Here is a 24,387-nt window from a genome sequence, read left to right on the forward strand (position 1 = left end):
GCTGCTTTCAACTGCCCGACCCAAGTTTCCCTTCTTTCAGCGATCATCCTCAACTTTTTCCTCCTCCACCTCCTCTCCTCCTCTTTTTGTCAGTCTTCTTTGGCTGCTGCTGTCCACCGTATTCTTCCAATAAAAAATCCAATCTTTCTTCTAGGTGGACTGGGACTGTACCGTTGACTTGCAGGTGTTGCCTCCACATATTTCTGTGTGTTTTCTTTCTTGTTCAACTTGAAAGACACACACCGAAGATGACCTCTTCACGACTCTCCTCTTCTTTTCTTCACTACCATCATCTTCTTTCTCTTCTTCTTCTCCTTTTCTCCTTCTTCTTCTTCTTCTTCTTCTTCTTCTTCTTCTTCTTCTTCTTCTTCTTCTCTTCTTCTTCTTCTTCTTCTTCTTCTTTTTCTCCTCTTCAATCTACTGCTCCTCCTCCTTCTCCCCCTCCTTCTCCTTCTTCCACATATTTGTAATTCTTTTTTTATCTGCCCGTCTATCTCGTCCTTCTTCATTGTTTTATAATATTATACTCTCTTTTATTCTCATTTATCTTGTTTCCTGTCTTCTTCCAGTTATTTTCACTTCTCTTTTGATCTCCTCATCCATCTTCTCCTTTTTCATTCCTTTATCATATTATTTCTGATTTTCCACTTCATCCAACTCCCTTTTTCAATCTCATTTTTCTCTCTTTCATCTTTTCTATTTCTCCGATTCACGATTTTTTTCTGTTTCTCCAACTCTTTCTTCTCCTTTCTCCATCACTTATGAATCTTTTGCCTTCTCTTCTCCCTCTTTCTGTCTCATATTATTAATTTATTACGCATACTGTGGTTCTCCTTCTCCCTCTTAATATGTTTATTATCTTCTTCTCTTAATAAATTTTCCATCGACCACTCTATTTTTCATTATGTCTTCACCCTTTATTCTCTCATTTGTATCAGCCTACTAGTCTTTTCATTCAGCTCTGCTTGTTTTGCTGTTATTTCCTTTAATCTTCATTTCTTTTTCTCTGAACGTTGTTATTCCATTTGCTTGTTCTTACTCTTCTTGTTCCTCTCTGTCAACTTCTCCACGTACTTTTTCTTTTCTTTTCTTCCTTCTGGTAACCATCATTATATCAGCTTTTCCCTCTATTCTTCACATTTACAATTCCCTCCTCTTACACGTTCTCTTGTATTCTTTCACTTCAAACCACTCATCCTTCTCCTCTGATTTCACATCTAATTCTTCTCCGCTATTCCTCTCTTTTTCGAACACACACCAAACTCTAAGAGATAAAATTTTATTTGGGTTATCCATTTGTTGATGGTGAACGTAGAATACATCTATACACATTACATACACATCTATACACAATCTAAACACATTACTTGGAAACCACGTGAGCGCATTGTCGCGTCTTCAATCCGAACTGTTCTACCAGCTCCGTTCAAAAAATTCCTCGCTTTTTATTATTTCTCGGCCGGCTTTTTATGAATGAAACGCAACATCCAAGCCAGCTTGGTCTTGTCCCGCAATTACAGTGCCGTAAACCGAGGATGGCTTTTGAGTGACGACCACAACACGATTCCAAAACAACTAATTCCGAAATAATGTTGACAATAAAAAAGGCAACACAGATGAATGATGAGCATATATTTCGTCGAGATTTGACAGAAGTTTTTATAACTTACGAATTGCGTTCTTAGGAATGGTAAATATCCTCAAGTTTAAAACCGGGCAACAGGTAAATAAATGTAACAGGTATTTTCATATATAATAACGGGAATAATCCAACTTTATTCCTCCCCCAGATCGAGATTTATGATGGAGATTATTTAAGAATGAAGCAATAATAATTTTCAAAATATGATTTCCTGGCAACAGTGAAATCTATAACATGATATTTATGAATATCAATGACAAGATTTTGCATGATGGAATAGTTTTCTCCATTCCGTTAACTTTAGAAGCATTATAGATATAACTCAAGAATTACTCAATATTGAGAGAATTTTCTGATTCCATGACTTGCAAGAAAGCTGGTGAACATGAATATTGAGCCAATCACCAATGCTATGAATGAAATTATGTTTCTGATTGATTCAATAAGAATTATAAAACAATTATGTTTTGCTCTTATTTGGAACCAAAATTATAACCTATAACCCTTTGTAGCTTGATATACTGAACAAGTTAGTGATCAACTATTTGAATTAGATAATTGCTTCGAAAAAGATGCTTTAAAGCAATGAGAAATAGCTTCCTATATGATCTAGTTGCCTATATGAAGTACCTATGGTTTGCTACTGTTGAGCTACTGCTGCTATTTTTGCTATAAAAAAGCTACAGACTCTGACAAGATTCCGTGAACCAAATTTCTCTGTTGAAATATAGTGAGAAAGTTGACATTTCCACCAATGTGAACAATGCCTCAAAAGCACCTGTGTTACAAATAGGAGTTATCATCTGCTTTTGTGTGAGATACTTCTTTCCAAGTTGAGAGCCAACAAAAGGGTTGTGATTGACAAAGAAAGAATTTCAAGAAAGCTGAAGAGCAGAAAAACAGTCTCCATTCATGGTGTGTTCAACCTGTCACCTAGAAGGGTCAGTTTAGTAGGCCATGTGATACAAAACATAAACAGAGTATTTTCGAACCATTTCAAATGTCAATGATAACAAAACGACTGGCATTTTTTCCAGTAACCTGGAATCAGTTGTCTGGAAGTCATCCTTCTAGTCTTGAAAATGCCCTTTTCAGACTCCTTGGACCATCCTCTTATATAGACTGACAAGCATCACTCAAGCTTGTCTGAATGCAAGAAACGCTACTATTTTGTTGGGATTTTAATTTGATGTTGTTGATTGAGTATGATGGGATTAGATAACTGATGAAAATGACACTGCATCATGAATATGTGAATTCCAATCTAAATTTGCAACTGAATTTTATCAATGGACTATCTGTTATTCTCATCAATATATTATTACACAGCATTTTATATCGATAATTAGATTCAACTTTCATATGCCGAATTTAGTCTATTTAGTCTAGCTTACATATTGTTAATAGCTAGAATAGAAATTCACTTTGATCAAGGTTTATTGATACATATTATCTCTATATAATATATATCTTACTTGTACTACCTACTGTATATCTAACTATTATGTAATGTATTTTATACTTTAAGTTTCTAACTTTGTAACCATCATTAAGGATTAAGAAAATTTGTACCAGTCATTTCTGACTACCACATTGAATAATATTTTCCATTCTTATTTTAAAACAATATAAGAAAAGTTTATCTAGAGTTTCCTCACATTTGGAATTTCTATCTTATTCTTCTTATTTCTATCTGTACTGTAAGTAAACATTCCGCATTTTTGTTAACTACTATCGACTAGCGCACAAGTTTTATCTTCTGCTAGTCGAGCCAAAATTAATAGACCATACTTGTATTCACATTTGACATTTTACAAAGTGGTCCACATCAACAATTTTTCCATTCCATATTTAACGTTATAATAATATAATTATGATTGAGCAATAATGTTTCTGGATTTATTTATTCTTCACTTCATTTCGTCTACTCGATTGTAATCTAAAGCAAATAAATTAGATTCAGATTTGAATTTGAATATTTTCAGAAAATTTCTTCCAACAAGACTATTCAACTGCGGAATATAGTATACACTTTTCAAGTATTAAAGAACACTAGACGATACTTGACTATCATATCAATTACTAGAAATTATATTGATTCTAATAACCCAATTACTTTTGATCACACATCACTTCAACTATGTTTCCTTGATACTCAATAAGAAGACCACACCCTAACAGGTCTCTCACAAGGGCTTCAAGACAATTTTGCACTTTTTGTGACTGGGAAAAAGCAAAGCCTTCACAGCAACGACAATAAACGACCGACATAAATACTTTGAGCGTCGATCGCAAAAAAGCAATTAATTTTTGTTGGATGTACCCATTCAGCCTGCACTTCTATGCAGTGCTAACCATCCAAGTGAATATAAATTCACAGTTTTGTTTGCCTAACAACTCAATTAAAAAACATACCGGTCTGAGGGACCCGAATGGGCACAGGAGACCTGCTCGTTTGGGTATATGGGCATCACCCCCCATGGGTCGACCACCCGGGGACTCCGGCGATTGCTTACAACAAGACACCAGTCAAAGGAGTAAATTTCCGAACCCATCTACGTTTTTCGTTTGCTTGGTCCACTTCTTCTTCTCCTTCATCAACATACTCATCCTTCTCTGTTCCTTTTCATCTTTCTCCTCCTCCTATATCTCTTTCTGATGATTTATCACATCCTTCTTTTCTTTTATTATCTTCGTTTTCTTGTTTTAATATTCTTCAAAAATGATGTTTCTTCATTTTCTTTCATTCTTGCTGTTACCTTACACAATCGTTCATCCACCTTCTACCTGATATTCGCTTCCTTTTTATCATCACATTACTTTACTATTATTAAATTTCTATGGTTTTCAATTTGTGTTATATTCCTCTTTCTGTCTTTCTCTTCTCAGTGTTTCTCTTTTTTCACTATCCTATTGTCATGTTTTCCATTTTTCTTCCTCACTACTTCATGCTCGTATCCATTTAAACCTTGTTTTCGTCTCGTTCTCCCTCAACATTATATTTCTTCATTTTCTTTCATCCTTGCTATTACCTCAAACAATCGTTCTCCCTCCTTTCACCTGATATTCGCTTCCTTTTTTTATCACATTACCTTTCTTCTATTATATATCTATGATTTTTAATTTCTGTTATATTGCTCTCTCTGTCTTTCTCTTCTCAGCTTTTCCTTTTTTCTCCTTTCATATCATGTTTTCCATTTTTCTTCCTCACTACTTCATGCTCGTATCAATTTAAACCTTGTTTTCGTCTCGTTCTCTCAATTCTTGATCCTTCTCTCTTCTCTTTCTTTTTCTATTTTTCTACTCTCGCTGTTCCATATCCTCCCCATTTTCTCCATCACTTTATGAACTTGGAAAGCTATGGAGCATCCAAGTATGTACCATACTCGTATTCTAAACTGAGTTTGGATATGAGTGGAAATGAGAGGGTTCAGAGAAATGGTTGAAGAGTTATATAATTTTCAACTTCAAAGAGTAATTTGTGTGATTGTTTTATTTCTATTTACTTTCATGTTACTCAATAAGGGGCTGCTCATTACAATTATCTAAAATGATATAAGAATATAGGATCATTTGTCCCATGTTTTGGAATAGATAGGGAAAATGACATACAATTTTATCTAGGCCTGGTTCCGAGCACGGGATTTGGCTAAGTCCTAGACTTTAAACAGCTGGAGTCAAATAATTGGCTTTCCGAAACGGGGCGTAGTCGCAGTCATTGTCATTGTCACGTTGGAATTAAATTTCAAAAAACTAGAAAATTAAATACAAGATAGAATAAAGAATAATAGTGTAACGTTTCAGCTATTTTGAATTATTTAGAAATGTTTAATTTCGTCAAGGAAAAACGTTTCAAATTATAGAAATGAGAAAATAAAAATTGTGACTACTGTTATAAAAACTGCGACTATGCCCCGTTTTGGAAAGCTAATTTTTTGACTCCAGCTGTTTTAAGTCTAGGACTTAGCCAAATCCCGAGCTCAGAAACCGGCCCTAAAAGTATCAATGTGGCCATTAAAGTAACAAAAAAGTAACAATATGGACAAATGTATCACCAATATTTCCCTCCAAGAAAGCCCTACTAATGATGTGTACTGGAGAGAAAACTGAAAGAAATCAATTTCGAATTTGTTGTAGAGTGGGAGTGTTGTTTGTTTTGGGAGCTGTCAAGACCCATCAGCTGCTCTAACAATCTCGTTATTAGCCGGTGTAATGAGCAAGCATTGACTGAGTAGATGCTCTCATGTCAGACCTGCCGGCTCCATCATTACCGTGCTTTCTTCCATAGCACACGCGTGGGTCTGTCTCTAGACACGAGGATAATGGACAATTAAATTAAAAAGCAATAAAGGACTGTTTTCACCGAGGGCGGACTGTATTTGATATAGTTATCACAGTGTGAGTCTTCATCGTAAAGTATAAACAAGCGTTTATACAGGCTATTATTCGGAAATAATAAAGGACGGAGAAGAATAAAAGAATGAGCCGTGCACGACGAACGAGCATGTGGTTAAGTAGGCTGGAATAGTGAAGAGAGAGCAGAAAAAATTATTGTCGAATGAGTTTGTAAGGTATAAAGAGAATGGAGGGAGGGGCAGAGAGCATACAGCTTTTGAAAAGGAGAGACAAAAAATTACTATCACGATGACGACGTGGTTGTGAAGATAGAGAAGGAGAAGAAGAAGAAGAAATAATGGAGAAAAAGGATGGAGAACAGATAGGTACAATAGAGAGATGAAGATGAGTAGGAGGTAGTGCGGGAGGAACCGATTATTATGAAAAGGTGGATGATGAAAAATAAAAGAATTGTCCAAGAGCCCACATAAAAAGTGGGTAGTTTACAGTGATTTTCGCATACCTGGCATTCCTAACGTTCAACCTCTACGGGTTAACCACGGTACATACCATTGACTCTCGGATTATAAGTATTTGATTAATGAATTGTCATTTTTCAAAAGTTGGCTACCTGGAGTTGTATAGTTTTTTCATCGTGTACCCTTCAACATGGGTTTTGTCTGCTTCTGCTCTCAATGATGGTACAGTGAAACAAGCTATATTATTGATATGAGAATTTTATAATATTGTGCTCACAGTGGTATAATTTTTGTATTTGTTGAAATCTTCAAATTTATGTCATTATTTCATTGTTACTTTATCAAACATGATCAATCGAAACGAGAATATCAAAAATTGCTGAGTGATAGTCATTTACTCAGTATTTGAATATGGCGCGTAGCATTAAGTACTTTTTCAAGTAACTGAGTTTGAAGGGGCAAATCGTTATTGTGGTTTTTCTGCATTCATGATAAATCTGCATCTAACTCTTGAGAACATTATGAAAAACCATTTTATCAATGAGTTTAGTTTTATTTTTATGGTATAGTAAGAGAAATTAGTGGCAATTTCATTATACCAATATAACTGTGTTATAGTATGTAGTAACAACATCCAAGTCTCACTATTCAATAATGTAAAATATTATACAGTTTAATCATTCTGTAATCATTTAAAGGGAAAAGTCGTTATTGTGTTTTTTTATTCTTTTTGATTGATTCTTTATTACAAATGACAATGTTTTGCCAGGTCTTGCAAGACCCATTGCATACTAAATGATAAATCTGCATCTAACTCTTGAAAACATTGTGAGAAACCATTTCATCAATGAGATTCTAAGCTAAGTTTTATTTGTATGGTGTAATAAGATAAATTAGTGGCAATTCCATTGTACAAATATAAATGTGTTATATAGTATGTAGTAACAACATCCAAGTCTCATTATTCAATAATGTAAAATATTATACAGTTTAATCATTCTGTGTGAATGAATAGCTAGTGCCTGAATTGGAGAGTATGGGATGTATCAGAATGAATTAGATTAGAGTTCTTTATTTATGTATTTTACAATATAGGAATCGGAGAGTATAGAATCTATTAATTCTCTGGCCTGAATCTCTGCCTTCATATCTAACAAATCAAAAAAAATCTATCTCTTTAAATGAGCTTGAGTTATTGTGTTTTGATAGCGCCGCAATTACACCAGCTTGAAGGAATTTCCGCAAATTACCTTTATGTTTTTTCATAGATCCTATCAACAGCTCCACTCCACTACATACCATAGTATAGTGCTATTATTATCACTATATAAACGGCTGTTCACTATAAACGTGACTGGGACTGGAAATCTACTCTGAAGTGTCATAATCAGAGAGAGGAGAGTTTTCTTGTTTCCTTGTTTCCATTTTTTCTGGTTGCTTTTCCCAAGTGTTGTGGCCTAAACTCTTGTTTACTGGTCGTGTAAGCAATGAATTAACGTATTAAATGTGGCTGACTCAGATAATACCAGTGTACGGATTAAAGCAAGGTCGGGACTATGGGCAGAAGCTACATTTGTTGCATTGGCTAAGATCTCACCTTGTATTTATATGTAGGATACCGTACATTTGATCAGCTCAATTATCTAACATAAGCGGATCATATCAGTTTCTAGTTTTAACGTGTGTTGTATGAAAGTTGTACAACTCAAGGCTTAGATTACGTTTGCGATTTCAGTTGCAAGTAATATTTATTTGAAATAATAACGGACTTCATGATGTTGCCATGAACATTGATACAGAATCTTATATATAAATTAAACTATAAAGTAAGACAACGTAAATCAAGTCAAGTCAAATTTAATTTCGCCACAACAGAAATAATACAATAAAAATATTAATCCTCAATACAAAGTTGAAAAAACATATTGATCAATATTTAAATATACACGAAAAACAACTTTGTCAAAACAAAATAACATGTTTGGCGCTGCCTGCAAAACCGAAGTTTGAGTGCTGGCAGCGAGTATCGATATTAATTTCCAATATTTCAATGAAGGAATAAATAGATGAAGCAAGAATGAATATACATATGAAAGGAAATATAAATAAACATAGTATAAATATAAAGGAAAAGTAAATTGAAAAGTGTAATTTGAAGCACTAAAATATATAAGTATCATTACTGAATGATGAATTCCATTATGTGGCTTAGAAGATAAATATTAGCCTACAATATTATTATATTTGTGGTTAGAAAAATAAATTTAAAAATCACTGAGTAGAAGACAAAATAAATATATAAAATATATTTGAGGTTTGGAAGAAAAATAAAAAGGTAACTGCAATAAAAGAAATATAGGATAATTAAGTGATGGTGGCATTTACTAGTGCATCATGTGTGAATGATTTGCGAGATATTCACTGATTTTATCCATTCTGCTATGCTAAACCAATGGAACAAATCGTCATTTTTTAGAAATGGGTTAAATTCGATATAATGTAAAGCTATTGAGTAACACAAGAGATCACCATAATGTCTCTTTTAAACATTTTGATTTGTATAGATTCCGTAGACAAATTTGAAGCAATCAGTGATGGAGTAACCACGAAGACGGAAATGAATAGAACAAGGGGAGCTGCCCACAGGAAGGGGTGGCGAAGAATCTGACTGCGTCATTGAAACTCTTTTGGTTGGTGTGCGGGGGGGGGTTTGCGAAAACAATTACAAAAATCTTCACACAAAATTATAAAGATCACTCAAGAACCTGAAGGCTCTCCAAAACATTGCTTCAATACTACTGATCACATTTTATTAGAAGCATCAAGAAACAAGATTTTTATTCATTCTGAAAGGAACTTGAGCAAATCCCAACTATCAACACTGAGCTACCAAGTAAAATAACGCTGGAAACACACGAGGTCTGTTATCTCTTCATAGCGAATGATTTAATAGAATCAACAGTTTGCAATTGAAATAATCACATTTTCTCGAATTTCGAGCTTATTTTCAATTTTAGGTGAAAATGTTACTGAACATTAATTGTAGAGATTTTTATGCTCAATCTTTTCCATTCAATTTTTTTTTGTTCAAATTGTATCTGAAGCCTGATAATTGGGAATATAAAATCAAACTTTGCATAGATGGGCGGAGCTCCCGAAATTTTTACAGATATGGGGCTTATGGCAGTTGATAGAGCTTATCAATGACTAATTTAGGTATGAATTTGATCAAAATCTTTTGAGCCGTTTTCGAGAAAATCGCAAAAAAACCCTGTTTTTAAAACATTTTCGCCATTTTAGCCGCCATCTTTAATTGAATTTGATCGAAATTGTTCGTGTCGGATCCTTATATTGTAAGGACCTTAATTTCCAAATTTCAAGTCATTCCGTTCATTGGGAGATGAGATATCGTGTACACAGACGCACATACACTCATAAACACACACACACATACAGACCAATACCCAAAAACCACTTTTTTGGACTCAGGGGAACTTGAAACGTATAGAAATTTACAAATTGGGGTACCTTAATTTTTTTCGGAAAGCAATACTTTCCTTACCTATGGTAATAGGACAAGGAAAAGTAACAAGCATCAATGAAAAAGTGTTCTACAATGTGACTCAGTTATTCTAGAGCAAATTCCATCAAACTAGCACAAGCACATTGATCGAATTATTGTCTGATTCCAGGGTCAATCTGCAGCAGTTACTACAGAAATAATCGAACAACAACTGGACCTTTTGTGTGAGAAGCCGAACCTAACGTTGCCAAATCTTTGACCGTTAAAATAAAATATACTCCACTCCATATCAAAGTATACATAGTAGATCAGTAAACTCAAGTATCAATAAGTATACTGATATACAAAGTGATCATTGCGGGGGCGTACTTAGACATGGCCCAACCCAGGAGGGTTAACAATTCGAGGTCCAACTCATCGATGGTCTTGTGGCCTCTCTATTATTTTGTTGTGTGCACCGAGAATAGCTCACTGTCAGTTGGACTGCGGAATTTACTGAGCTGTTTTGGTAGCAACGGCGGACGGCGGTAGCTTGTTTTGCAATATTTATTGGCCAACATTTTATTTCGGCTCTGCCCATTGTTCTGTATGACAACAGGCTACCTTATATTCTTTTATCCTCGCGGTTTGCTACGACATGTTGGCAGATATTCGCTTCTTATCCTCATCCTTTTTGCTTCACTACTTCTTCTTCTTCTTCTTCTTCTTCTTCTTCTTCTTCTTCTTCTTCTTCTTCTTCTTCTTTTTCTTCTTCTTCTTCCCCTTTCAATTTTTTCGATGTTGTATCGAACCCTACTCCCTTTCTCTTTACATTCTTCTTTTTCTACAAACTTCTGACACTTTCCCATTCTATCAATGTGCTAATCTCTCTTCTTGTGCACAAGTTTCAAATCACTTTCTGATCTCATTTTTAAATCCTATTTTATTAGTCTTTACAATTACCTGTGGATATGGATGAATTTTTCAAAACACAGCCAACCATTTCAACTCTATTGTCTTTTTTCTTTAAGGCTACTTTTAATATGAATAAAAAGGGCACTGAGATTTATATTTTTATTTATATTTTAACTCTAGTATAAGTTAATATATCTAAAACTGATAATCCTTTCACATTTTGTCAAAGTTTTCTAATTTTCTATTTCCCCATCTTCTCGAATTCCAATCATTTTTGTATCAGAGCATTCCTGATTATATAATTCTATTATCAATAATATAATTCTCTCTCTCATACGAGTATGAATACAGTATTATTTATTCTCTCTCATACTTACCTATTCGTATCTGTTACTCCCTTTATCCATACTACTTATTATTATGATTCTGCTATTCTGAGTTTTATACTAAGTATTTCTTTAATCTCAATCTTAATCTTGAATTCAATCTCTTCCTTCTCCTTCGCATACCTTTTTCAAAACTGTGTCACTCTTCTTACATCTGTCTCTCGCAATCTATCCTGCTCAACAGATCTCTCTCCCTCTCTCCAAATCCTCCTTCTATCAACATCACTCTCCTCTCAGCTTTTTTTCTCTTTGTTTATCCACATCACCAGCCTCAGAATCTCTTTTGTCTCGAGCATTGGGGGTGGTAAATCTTCAACTTAAAAACTTGACCCATCGGCGAGGATGAGAGAGGATTTCTTTTTCATTTTTTGTCTCGTTCTTATCGTCGTTCGTCGCAAATCCACGACAAGCATGCGACGATCAATTGATTCTCAGATTTCCAATACTTATCAAACTGTCTGCACGAGACCACGTGATTAAATTATTGCCGTTTGTCTTTTCGTTTGACCTCGGCAGAGGAGATCGTCAAACGATACCGATGCCTCTAGTAAAAAAACGTTGACCCACACAGGATTTATTCCCGACACGGATTTATTCCCAAATACAAAATTTTTGTCATTCTTCCAACAATATTCTGTACAATAGTACAGTAGAGGAGAGGCTTCATATTAATATTATTTGTAACGGTTGTATACATTAATTATACCAAGCGTTTGAGTCGTAGATCGTGCCAGTAACTTTAACAGTAACACTATGCCAGTAACATCTAATATGATGGTGCCATCTACATTACCTCAGTCTAATTGGGTATTATTGAACAAATAAAACTACTCAACTGAAGAAAACTATTTCTCAATTCTTTAGAAAATCATTCATGATTCACTAAATAGAATTTTTTTCGTAATATATCTTATTAGCCTTTATGATATAAAGATATAAAGATGATGTGTGCAATAAGAAGATGTATGATCACAATAACTATCGACCTATGGAACTGCATTGAGATGATATTATCATCTTAATAATAAAAACTTGTAGTACCCTAGTATCAAAAACTTGAAAAAATTGAATAAAGTAGCCCATATAAGTGAAGTGATTTTATATTATCTTATCTATATGCAGTGGTTAATATCATGTTGTAATCTTCTATGAGATTACTTGCTAATCATGGAATCGTACAAGGTTATCATGGAATCTATCGATAATGAATCCACGACTTGGAATCTTCTAATCTCTCAATGGAAACTATCGAATCTATCATGGAATCTATCAAATGTGTCATGGAATCTCTGGATTATATTATGAAATCTTTGGAATTACCAAGAAAACATGGAATTTTGGATGATTGTTTTGTTTTCTATATGTCAATAAATTTATGGCCTCAATCGTAAACTCATCGTATCACACTATTACAATATTATAAAAGATATTCAAAGATACGTTTTAATATCAGGAAGATATATTATAGGAAGATGCAAGCAATCAACAAGATGACAATACTAATCTCAATAACGGTAACCATCGATGCATTTCACATAATTTCCTGTTCATGAGGTATTCCTTCATCAGTTATTAATCATGTATTTTCAAACATTTGACTGCAATAATTATGCAGCGTCAAGTGCAGGATTAAGACGCATATTAATGACGCATGCGTTATGTTGTTATGTGGCTGCTCATCTATATTTAGTTAAGAAAAGTAGGTAAGAGGACTGTTAGACCGGCCTACCTTGTGGAGATGCTCGTGCCCAGGAATGATGCTGTCTCTCTCTGCTGCATGTGGGGGTCCATGACTTCCTCTCTCTCATTCTCACAGGCTGGGCAAACATCTCAAACAGGTTTCCAGTCGCGAAGAGGAGCCTGCTACAGGTAAGTAACTCTCCAGCAAGGAGCGACTCCAGTCCTGGCTGGAACGACAGCTGGACCAAGCCTTGCTTCTCCGAGTCATTCAGCTGGATAAAATCTGGAAATGATTGATTTTTTCCCTGGGCGAGAGAGGAGTAGTTAATAGAAATCTCAGTTGCAAAAATGGCATTTGAAGTAAAAATGTATAAGGAGTGAAATATATATTATTTGATATGATCATAATTGAGATCTCCTCAATTCTTCAAGAAGAAGGAAAGGAGAGAAAGAAGAAAAAAAATCTTCTCATTCATAGTCAATCATTATTTAGACTACAATTGAGAACATATTTCCATGTTTGAATCGGTTTATTCTTTCAGTTATATTTCTACAGTTTTGCAGGATTGATCAGACTCCTCATGTGAATTTTGATGCAGAATCGAACTAGTATACTCGATAGTGTCAGTATAGACTGCCATAGTTCCATGGTAAATCATGAATCATGACCACATAAATTACCTATTTATATTCTGGAGATGTCCCCAAATCAATAATATTATTGATGACTCACCAATACTATGACACCTCTATTCGAATTTGACTTTCTGGGTTTTCCTTAGTGGTTTCCTGTTCGATTTAGCTCTCTAAATTCCTCCACAGTTCCTTATGACTGATGTTTGACGATTTTCAAGTAGCCACACTTGAAAACTCTATGACTCATATAGATCTAAAAGTTAAAGTAGGAAACTTTCATTGGTGACTCACAAAGGTCTTAACCTAGGAATCACCTATGCTCGGTTTCTCCAAGTTTGAACATGGTCGAATCAAGTACGTTTTACAAAGAGTGCACTGGAACATATGAATTTCATGTCAACAGATACTATCAATAATTCTAATGCACACGTAAAGTGTACCCGGGTTGACCATGTTCAATGTTTTAATCGAGCTTGGTGAAACGGAGCACTAGATTTTCAAATTCTCACGATAAGCAAATCAATCTGCACAAATTGATATGATAAAAAATTGACTGTTGAATTTTAATGAATCTGAAACCAAGAAGAGTGAATGCAATTGGACTGTTTGATTCCTGAAAATCTTCATAGAGATTGTTTTCTATTCTTCTCTCAAATACTTCATAAATGTGTATTAGATGTAAATCTATTAATGGAAATCTACTTCACAGAATTTTGTGATAATATTCAATTTTTCTTCACCAATTTCAGAAAAATAATTTGAAAAAATATTTTGTTTATATTATAATATATTCTGAGATTACTAGATACTAATCATCAATGATACTCACCTCTTAGACCTGTCTACTCACCTCTAATACTCACCAGAGCTCTGTCTGTGGATGCCTCTTAAATTATTGATTATGGACTCATCTTCAAATAATAATTTTATAGAGAAAAAGCAAGATCTTGTAACCTTTTCATTGCCAATATAACAAAGATTATGATCTCAGGAATATTACATTTTCAAATATTGCATAGCTGAGTTTGTGGAATCCAAACACCTTGTTTTCATATCAGTTATGAAAAATTAACAATATCACTTTTTTCTCAATAAAACTCGTGAAACTCCAGTAGAAGCTCAGATTGCCAATTGTTTTTCATTGCTATAATATATTAAATTAATATTGCCATTGCTAAAATTGATATTCATGAGAGTACACTAACATTTTTGTAACCTTAGTAGGACTACTGATTTATATATCATTCTGAGAACAATATTGTTCTGAGACTCAATTCGATTGATATTTCTACTAGCTCATGATGATTGATGGGGCTTTCTATGACAGCTCGATTCGCACACATCAGTGACAGTGAACATTGAACAGTCAAAATATGATTCCAATAAGTTCTTATGGTATAATTTATACTCATTCGGCCCGGCTAAGTGGGAATAGTCCAATTAAAACTCGTGGAGATCATATTTTCACTGTTCACTGTCGCTTTTATGTGCGAATCCAGCTTCAATCCACTCTTCCACACAATAGAATATTAAGATTGGTAGTACTGTGATTGTCAATCGAACGAAATTGGATTGCATCATGAATTTAAGAGGAGCTTGATAATTAAAATCCACATTGAGGTATATGAAAAACATTGATCCTATATAGTTCATATGTTTGTTCGCATTCTCTATACAATTTTCTTGTTCAAAATAAATATTTTTTTATTTTATCGAATGGAACTGGAATCCCTTATATCAGTATCAGTGTCCATGTCTGATATAGTGGCAATATTATTCATTCATTTATTTGTTCATTCATTGGATAATATTGTATCTTATAGGATGAGATACTGAAGTATTATTCCCATGAGTTATAATGGGACCATTCTCACTCATCAACGTCATATGATAACTCCATGTAGGTATTATTAATGCTCTAATTTGAGACATCATGCTATATTGATTGATCCTTTATTCGTGAAGAATAATATTACTACATCTTATCTATGAATAGTATACCTAAAAACTAGATGACAAGAGAGCTCACAAAAATATTATTTTCTCAACTTTATATTTTCATCATTAAATAGAAATGAAGAAAGTTCGAGCCTTATGACAATATTCAGAATAATATGAGAATAAAAGTGAACGTCCAATGAAATATTTCAAAGGATAAAATAACAAGTTCCAGGAAATTACATTTCACGGCTCATAAAGAAATCTATTTGATTTATTTTTTTCATTATTTTATACATTCAAGTAATGAATTTATATTCATTATTGAATATTAGAATTCTTGTGAGTCTCTTGCCTGGAAAAAGGTATGGTACTTTGATCTAATCTGCTTCAATTATCTATTTAAAATATTTTTGAAACATATATTGTTTTTCAATTCTATATGGGCTGAACGTACGGCATAACTTGGTGCCGTCTATTCAAACTTCTCTTAAGAATGGTCTTAGCCTATGTTCGCTTAGATTGTCTAGAAATAAGAGGGTCCGATCAGAACTATTCCATAGTCGATGACTACTGGGCAACCAAATTGTGCTTGGTTGAAATCATTCTTGAGAATCAGTTATAAGGCCTTCTTTTAGCTTTTATAAGTTCCTACCATGGCATTTCGAGCTACTACTTTAACAAAATGGAAGCTTTTCATCTTTGTAGTAGTTTTGACACAGCTTTGGAAATATAAAACGAATACTTACTTTTTATAGTGAAATGAGGATTGTATTTCACTCCTGAGGAGGAGATTCATCAGAGTTTCTTTTTTATCTACATGATCGACACTATTAAGTGATAATATGATCTCGTAGATTAACTTAAATTCAATAACTTTCCAATATTTTTCCTCATCGATGAAACAAACACAGGCTTTGAAATTCCATTAGGTTTTTGTTAGTTATAGACAAGAATCGTTTTTAGATTGGGATTCTACTTCAATAAATGCCATCAATATGCATTTATTCATGATAAAATTTATCGACAAAAAAGATGAATTTTGATTTACTGTGTAGCTATTTCAACACCAAATAATAGACACCCTTCTGCTGTCAATTTTATCACCGCTATAACTCAATTTCGATTACAAATTAATATGAGTGTGGGATGAGATACTGAACAAAGTATACAAATCAAATTTGGTGAGACTAAAAAGAGAACAAAAGACGAAGGGAATTTGTTTTATTAGATTGAGTGGAGCTCGACTATTCGTTATTAAACTCTCCAATAGAGAAGCAGTTCGCTGAAAACTAATCTGGCCTGAAAGTTTTCTAATTCAAGTGCGATAACAAATTTTCCACCTACTGCTCGTTCCGCGCGCTAATTCGTTTTTGAAAATTAATTTTCGCGTAATTAAAAGTACGAAAATATGCATATTTCGATGCCACTCTCTTTTATATGTTAATTGGAAGCTCCACGCTATTTCAATATCACTTAACGTAAATATTGGCGTATTTTAATTTTAAATTGTGTTTATTGCAAACAAACACACTTGCATTCACATACTCCTGCACCAATCAGATTACAGAGTACTTCTCCATCAGCCAATAGTATTGTTTGAATAATTAATTCACCATTCAACGTTTTCAAGCTGACCTTTGTTGTGATTGTATAGAGTATAGAAATGATCCTATCATCTTGTTGATAATTTTTTCATAAGTCTGTTAATCTAATAGATATGTATCAAAATTTATATCAACTGAGTTTAAGTTAATATCTGAAAATATCTATCACTCTATTGTAGTTAATCATACTGACTAGCAGTGAATACTTCTCCATAGGAATGAATCAATGAATTATGAAGAAATTTGTGGAAATCAAATTAATGTAACAATTGGAATTTCAGTTGGAGTTTATAAAGTTCTGGATCTTCCTGAACATTTCACCAAAAAATTCAGAAACATAATATATTTCTGTCTTCCAAGATTAGAAGAGAAGATGAAGCAAAAAATGAACTCACTGGAAAATGTTTCAGAATTTTCTAACCACTTGAGCGATCGCTCTTTCATGTCCCTAAATTTTATTGGTAATCAGATATCCCAATTTGCATCGAACACGTAAGCCTAACACTGTCCTATCAAAGGTAAGACGATATCAACCGAAATTTTCGAACAATGATTGGGACAAAGAGATGCGTTGGTCACCCTTAGTTTGCTTTTTGAAAAAATCCTGTAACAGGTACATTTATATAAATATTCATTTTGCGGTTCCAGTCTCAACTTACAATATGGTAAGACCGGTAGCTGGTTTTTTGAATGATCAATCGATTGATCGAACAGTAACTCTAGACCACAGTAAATCGTCTAGAAAAGAATTGGATTTTTTTGGTTTCACTCGATATGGTGTTAGTTGAGGTATAGTTTGCTGTCGATCTAGGTGTCTCTAGCCATCAAAGTATACTTCACAACATCCAAATTATAGATGATACATTGAAGTGGAGATATCCTAGCCTATCTGATGAACTAGGAGAAGTCTCAATCTAGGAAGACTTTAATCTTCAACTTATTTTGAAAGTTTAGCAATACTTATCATTGTAAATCAACATTGAAGATAATAATTATTTAATATAATTTCTAAACCCTACCAGAGACGTGATGTGTCATTCTGTGGTTTAAGAAATGTAGTTTTCTAGTATGATAATTCACACAACAATTTGACCAAGATAAATATTGTACATCACCAAAATAAGTTGTAGTTCAATTTTTCTACATTTAATTTTCTTATTTCTAATTAATTTGTCTAGTTGTACTTTAAATTTTCTTTGTATTTTTAAACGATTTATGTAATGGAAGTAAAATGGACCATTGATCTCTTGCTTCCACATAAATTCTTGTTTTCAATAGATAAATTACCAGTCGATAATAATACACGTGTACGGTACTTTATTTCAATATTATTATTTATTTAACTTCTAACGGTGACGCATCACTATTACAAATAGATATGCGATAGAAAAAACTGTGGTGATAAAATCTATTCACAAAATTCTATAAATATCATCCTTTTATCATAGAATCCATTTTAAGATCCATTTTGTGAAGTTGAGTTTGTGAATTCAATCGGATTCATTCACAGTAAGTTTTATTCCAATAAACTTGATTAATCAACAATTTGACTGATTGAACAATATATTATAAGAAAGCATACCTCATTGGTTTTGAAAGTAAGAAAAAAATGAACTCACTGCTCCATTTTCGTAAAGGTTTCCTATCTAGCAATTGAATGATCTTGTAAAGTTTTATCAAAAAGTAACTGTTATTCCTTATTACAACCATAATCTCACAACCTCACAATGACTCATCAAGATTTGGGTTATTTGACAAGCACATGTGTTTGCAGTGCTACATCCCTAAGACTCAACATTTGACGTCAAACTTGATTATTGGGTCTTATTGACTTTGGAGGCCTGAGAATTGGATTGTATGCGTGGAGGAGGATGTGCACTGTGCAGTACGGGGTAGCCTGGAGGACCAACTTGTTAGATTTGTGGAATATTGTTTAACCAAGAGCAAGAAGGCTCTGTACACTTCGTTAGTAGACCGGACAACCCCTAATAAACACACTCAGATTTCAACCCACAGCAGAAACCAGTACTCCAACCCTTCTCTGAAGATTACTATTATGATTATTCTCACCTGAACCCTCCACTTTTTTCTTAATACTCGTGCACAAGGGTGCATCATCCCCTAACTAACTGACCCCCCACTGGGTTCGTCACAGCCTCCTTTATTCTCTTATGTTTGATTGGTAATTGTTCATTTCACTCAAGGGTGCCCCAGTAAACAACCAACTGTTGTTAATTACAGGTGTTGGGCCTTATTAACGGTCAGTTAATTAACGACCCTTCAAAAGGTGTCGAAAGTTATTCTCTTAGGGGCATTATTGAATATGCTCCAATTGATTGTTCTTGGGGTGTGTTATTAATTACCGTATTTAACACTGCATGGTTCTTGTATTGTAGAGCGTGTAATATTTTCAATTTCTCACACGATTCGCAATAGCGATTCATATTAGCAACATTGGATTTCAAATCTTGAATCATAAGAATGCATCTGAGAAAAAAGTTTAACATAGATTGTATTATGGATAAATCTTTCATTATTAAGAGAATAACTCCTGAATAAATTTACTCGTATGTAAGATTTTCGGCCAGTTGCACAAAAATCCAATATAATTTACCGGACGTCATCTAACGGAACCAATGAATGAAGGAATGAATTCTAGGTATTTTCCATAGGATTTTTGAAGATTTATCTCTCAAAACCTTATTATTTGATAAGATTCCTCGTTCCATAATATTAATAGATAACTGGCATCAATAAAATTGACTAAACGATTTGCGCATAACTGTAAATTGAATTTGAGATTTCATACAAGTTCCAGTGGTATTATGTATGAAAACTGATAACAATATTAGATTTGAAATCAATGATTCTCTTCAAAGAGATCTGATGAATTGTTTTTTATCATTACCATATTTTTAATCATTTTTCGAGGGCAAACCCAATAATTGTTGAAAAGCTTCACAAGTTTAAGCAGACTACTTTCAACGGATTTTTTTGAACGTTAAACGTTCTCTTAAAACGTTACATGTATACCTTGACAAGAAACCGTTTTCTCCATCAAACTAATGCAAATTAAGTTTCGCAACCCGAATCGTATCAATTGAAAAATAACGGGTTTCTTGAATATCGATGAGATAGCAAATTATCATATCAAGACGATTTTCGAATATCCAAAGGGTTAGCTGAAATTTATTGGCTTCAGAAAGGGAGAGTGAACAAACACAGTATTGGTTCCGATTACTTAGGGACGGGAAGGTAGGTGATGATCTATAAGGCAGCGAGGCAAATTTATTGATGTATTCACATAGGTATTCAAATCGGGAAGGGAAGGATTGTCAAGGAGTATTAGCGAGGATGCAAAAAAGGATGACACCCAAAGGGTATCCCAGAGTTTTTTCTCACGGACGATGATAGCTATGTGACCCACAGGCCGAAAAAAGAGGGTCGCATACATAAAATTTGAATGCTAACTACGGGGTATTTTCATACTGTGCATAATACATTGCCGCGGTGCCAGTGTGGGAATGCGGAATCGAGCAGTGGGCCCAAAGGGTGGCGGCTAGACTATACCTGTACGGAACTACCCGTAATATCACCTGTCTTCGGGATCATCTCCCAGTGATACAACAAAGGGTTAGACGACTCTTACGCGCCCCATCCCTCCTAGACAATATTCAAACTAGCATGAATGTTATTCAAAATAGCTGTCTTCCGTTTTTTCGCCGTCGCCAAAGATGAGAAGGTAGGAAGTTAACCCTTTTTGCATACAACTCATCCCTATCTGGGTCTTCACCCCTAGACTTGTGGGGTCAGGCAAATTTTTTCCCATTGTCATTAAAAAGAACTATCTCTCCCTGCATAAAAAACTACCAGGATCGATTATTAAAATATATACATCTCGGGTTGGCCCCAGTATAACATGTGTGGGAATCCAAACAAAATTCAGATCACAGTACACTTCCTATTCTATTAATGCATTCAAATCGACAATCTCCCATGATGATGATAGTAGGTCTACCAGCCTCTTCGCAAAGGATCCATACCTGATATTTATTCCAGTATCGTTCACCTCCAGTCTCTGATTTATTATGCGCCTGATTTTGCGAAATTAGCCTCACGTTTGAATAATAAGCCTAGAGGTGCAACTTGAACCACCTCTCCTAACCCTTTAAAAAGATAACGTGCAGAAAAATTCAGTTACTGTTGGAAAAACGTTACTTTCAGCAAGATGAAATCCGTTAAGATACAGTAGGCGATCTATTGATGGGACTTTACCTTCCAATTTTGTGATTTTATTCCATTAGATAACGGTTTAAAACCTCTTCGAACAAATATATTTCAACGGTAAAAATGACAAGTGGTTTAAAAGTGAAACAGCTTCAACGATTTTTGGGAGTGGTTCCATTCATTATTTTTGAAGAATAGGTAGTCTCCGATCAGTTCTGAGATACCTAACGGTTGTTTTTAAGATCTTGGACCACATCTCAAATCGAACCAATGCTTTCATTTTTGGTTGATTATTGACTTAATGGGAGATTTCAAGAAATCCTGTTACAAGATTTTTCTGAATAGAGAATATAAATATATGTTCATAGAATATAAAGATATCATCTTTTACTAAACAGAATAAGTTAATAAACTATAGTCGTGAAAGTCCAATGAAACATAATCTTGATAGCTTTATTGCAATGAATTACATAATTTACTGTATTATAACAAGCAATAAGAGAATTAAGAAGAGCAAGAGCCACAAAATTGGAGATTTCAGTATGCAATTACGAAGATTGAAGCTTTGATGAATTACAATAAAGCTATAATAAAATAGTTTATTCGATTTTTTCATAAGGTACAAAATTGTACCAAATACAGAAATAAAAAGGGTTTCCAAAAAAAATTGGAATCAATCATGCTATCCAACAATGAAAATTGTCACCAATATTTAGTCAATAGCAATCCACAGAGTTTTGCAGTCTGAAATAGGTCACTCACGAAAGGTCTCTAATACTCACAAACATGAACTTTTTACTTCAAAATCTCATTTCCACGAATATCAATGATATTAAAATGAACAAAAATTAACAGTTCCAATCAATTTCCTCTAGATTAGCTAAAATTCACAAACTTGAATTGTTATGAGAAATTTAAAGTCTTCATCTCAATTATAATGTTCGATGCAGCCTGCAAATGATTGTCTGTAATCAATTTTCGAATCTATATCACAAGCGATTCCAGATTTTTGTAAAACAACAACCTTAGAGCACACTGATTCAAATCATGTAGAGAATTCCGATTTAAAGTCATAAAACTAGAAATCACTAAATCCTAGTGAACAGTTAATTAATCGATGACTTGAGTCCACCGTCCTCTCAACATCTGAGCACTGAACACCGTTTTGAATCATCCAAAGAATGTCGAGAAGCAAACAGACAACTAGAAGTCACCAAGTCCTTAGGAACAAAGAAGCGTCGATGACTTGAGTGAAGTGTCTTTTCAAGATGAACCGAGAGCAATGACTGGCTTCACTCTCACTCATTCCGACAGACACAAGACTCAATCTTCCCCCACCACGCAGTCAGTATGGAAATTCAGTAAACGAGATGCTTTTAAAAAATTATTCATTTTATGCGGCATAAACAATTAGAAAAGCAAATAAACTTGTCCTTTATGCACCCTCCCATTCCCAAGTGGAGCTCATCTGAATAGCATTAATACCAAAGCAGTTATTCACCTGTTTATGGACGGGTTTTTCAAGAATGTTTGTTTTAATAATTAATAATCCGTGGCGCTTATTCTTGCTCCTAAATATGCTAATATATTTCGGAAGATGAGTGAACGAACTAGGAAATGCCTAATAATTAACGGTTATGAATATTTTTGCACAGTCTATCATTTTATCGTAGCATAACAGCATAATGATGTGAAAATGAAAGTCAATAACAGGTGGATACGAATGTGAAGGTCGTATCAGTATAATTTAGTCAGTATTTAGTCTGTTGAACTCCTAATGATGCAGTGAGAACTGAGAATCTTGATTTTAACTACCATTCTTACACAATCTCAAGAAAAAGATGATATTTCATGTTCAATTTTGACACAATTCCTTAATTGCACAATTATCATTATGATGTTGAAAGGCATGAAATTCTTCTAGTATGAATAATGTTGAAAAATAATGATTTTCCATTCTTATATTTATCCTAGATAGAATTCAATCCTCAATCTTGCAAATTATTGTTTCATTAGGGTATATTGCTTGCAAGACAACTATTCCGATCACATCTTAGTATAGGAATCATCCTAGTATCGAATTGAAGTAAAACAAATTTTAATTTAAAGAAAATGTGCGAAACAAACCGAGATTCTCTGATACTCCAAACTATAAAGATTGGAAAGAAAAGGAGAACTGGAAAATCTTTATTATATTAAAGCTGCAAATGACAAAAAAATTGAAAACTGAACTTTAAAAATTGAAAATTGAGTAGTGACGACTCCTATGAATATATTTCATTGAACCATTAAAATAATCCAAGTTATATTCTACCTACCAGTTTTCCTAGAGGATGTCCTTCTGATAATAAGTGATGAAGTATTAAAATGAATAGTTTGTGAATTATAATAAATTGTACATTAATAACACATCAGTGTCTTATTCATCTCAGTTACAGTCAAATGAACTCGTTAAAGAATCACTTTGAAACCCACGTAAATCTAACAATCATTTTCATCGCTCAATAACTCTGACATAAACTTTGATAACCACAATAAATTACGAGCTGTATAAAAGTCATGATTGAGTTTTATTGTACAATAAATTAATTAGCGGCCAACTAAAGTAGGAGGCGAAAATATGAATTGAATTGTCTATTCAAAGTCGTAATTACCTTCATCAACATATTTTAGAATATTTTATTACCGCGTACAATGTGAATAATATTGTTATTGACAACCCTAACCTTACTCAACAGTTACTGTGTATTTTTATGGATAGCTTGCAGTGTAAATAATGCCAACACCTGTTGGGGAGTTCAGATGAATGTACAGGTATTTTGGAACGACCTTCGGTCTCATTACGCCAATCTGTGACAGCGTAACAGCTGCCTCTTTACTTCTCATTGAATCAGCGGTGATCTGAAAACTGAAATAGCTGCTTCTTTTTCTCTTCCTGAACGGATGAGGAGTGAGTGATTCAACTGTTGAAAGACTGATCTGTCAATCTATGAATTGTATTTTATTGATGTGATATTTCCTATGAATGAAAATAAGCACA

General features: G+C 33.9%; 1 protein-coding gene across 1 annotated transcript in view; it reads right to left on the bottom strand.

Annotated features, from left to right (window-relative positions):
* Positions 1–24,387, bottom strand: part of LOC120353615 — a 201,814-nt gene that overhangs the window by 161,394 nt on the left and 16,033 nt on the right. Inside the window, exon 2 of the mRNA XM_039438071.1 lies at positions 12,989–13,222. Within this exon, the coding sequence (XP_039294005.1) occupies positions 12,989–13,222 (234 nt within the window). The remainder of the gene's footprint in view (positions 1–12,988; positions 13,223–24,387) is intronic.

This window comes from Nilaparvata lugens, chromosome 11, assembly GCF_014356525.2.
Source record: "Nilaparvata lugens isolate BPH chromosome 11, ASM1435652v1, whole genome shotgun sequence".
Lineage (NCBI taxonomy): Eukaryota > Metazoa > Arthropoda > Insecta > Hemiptera > Delphacidae > Nilaparvata > Nilaparvata lugens.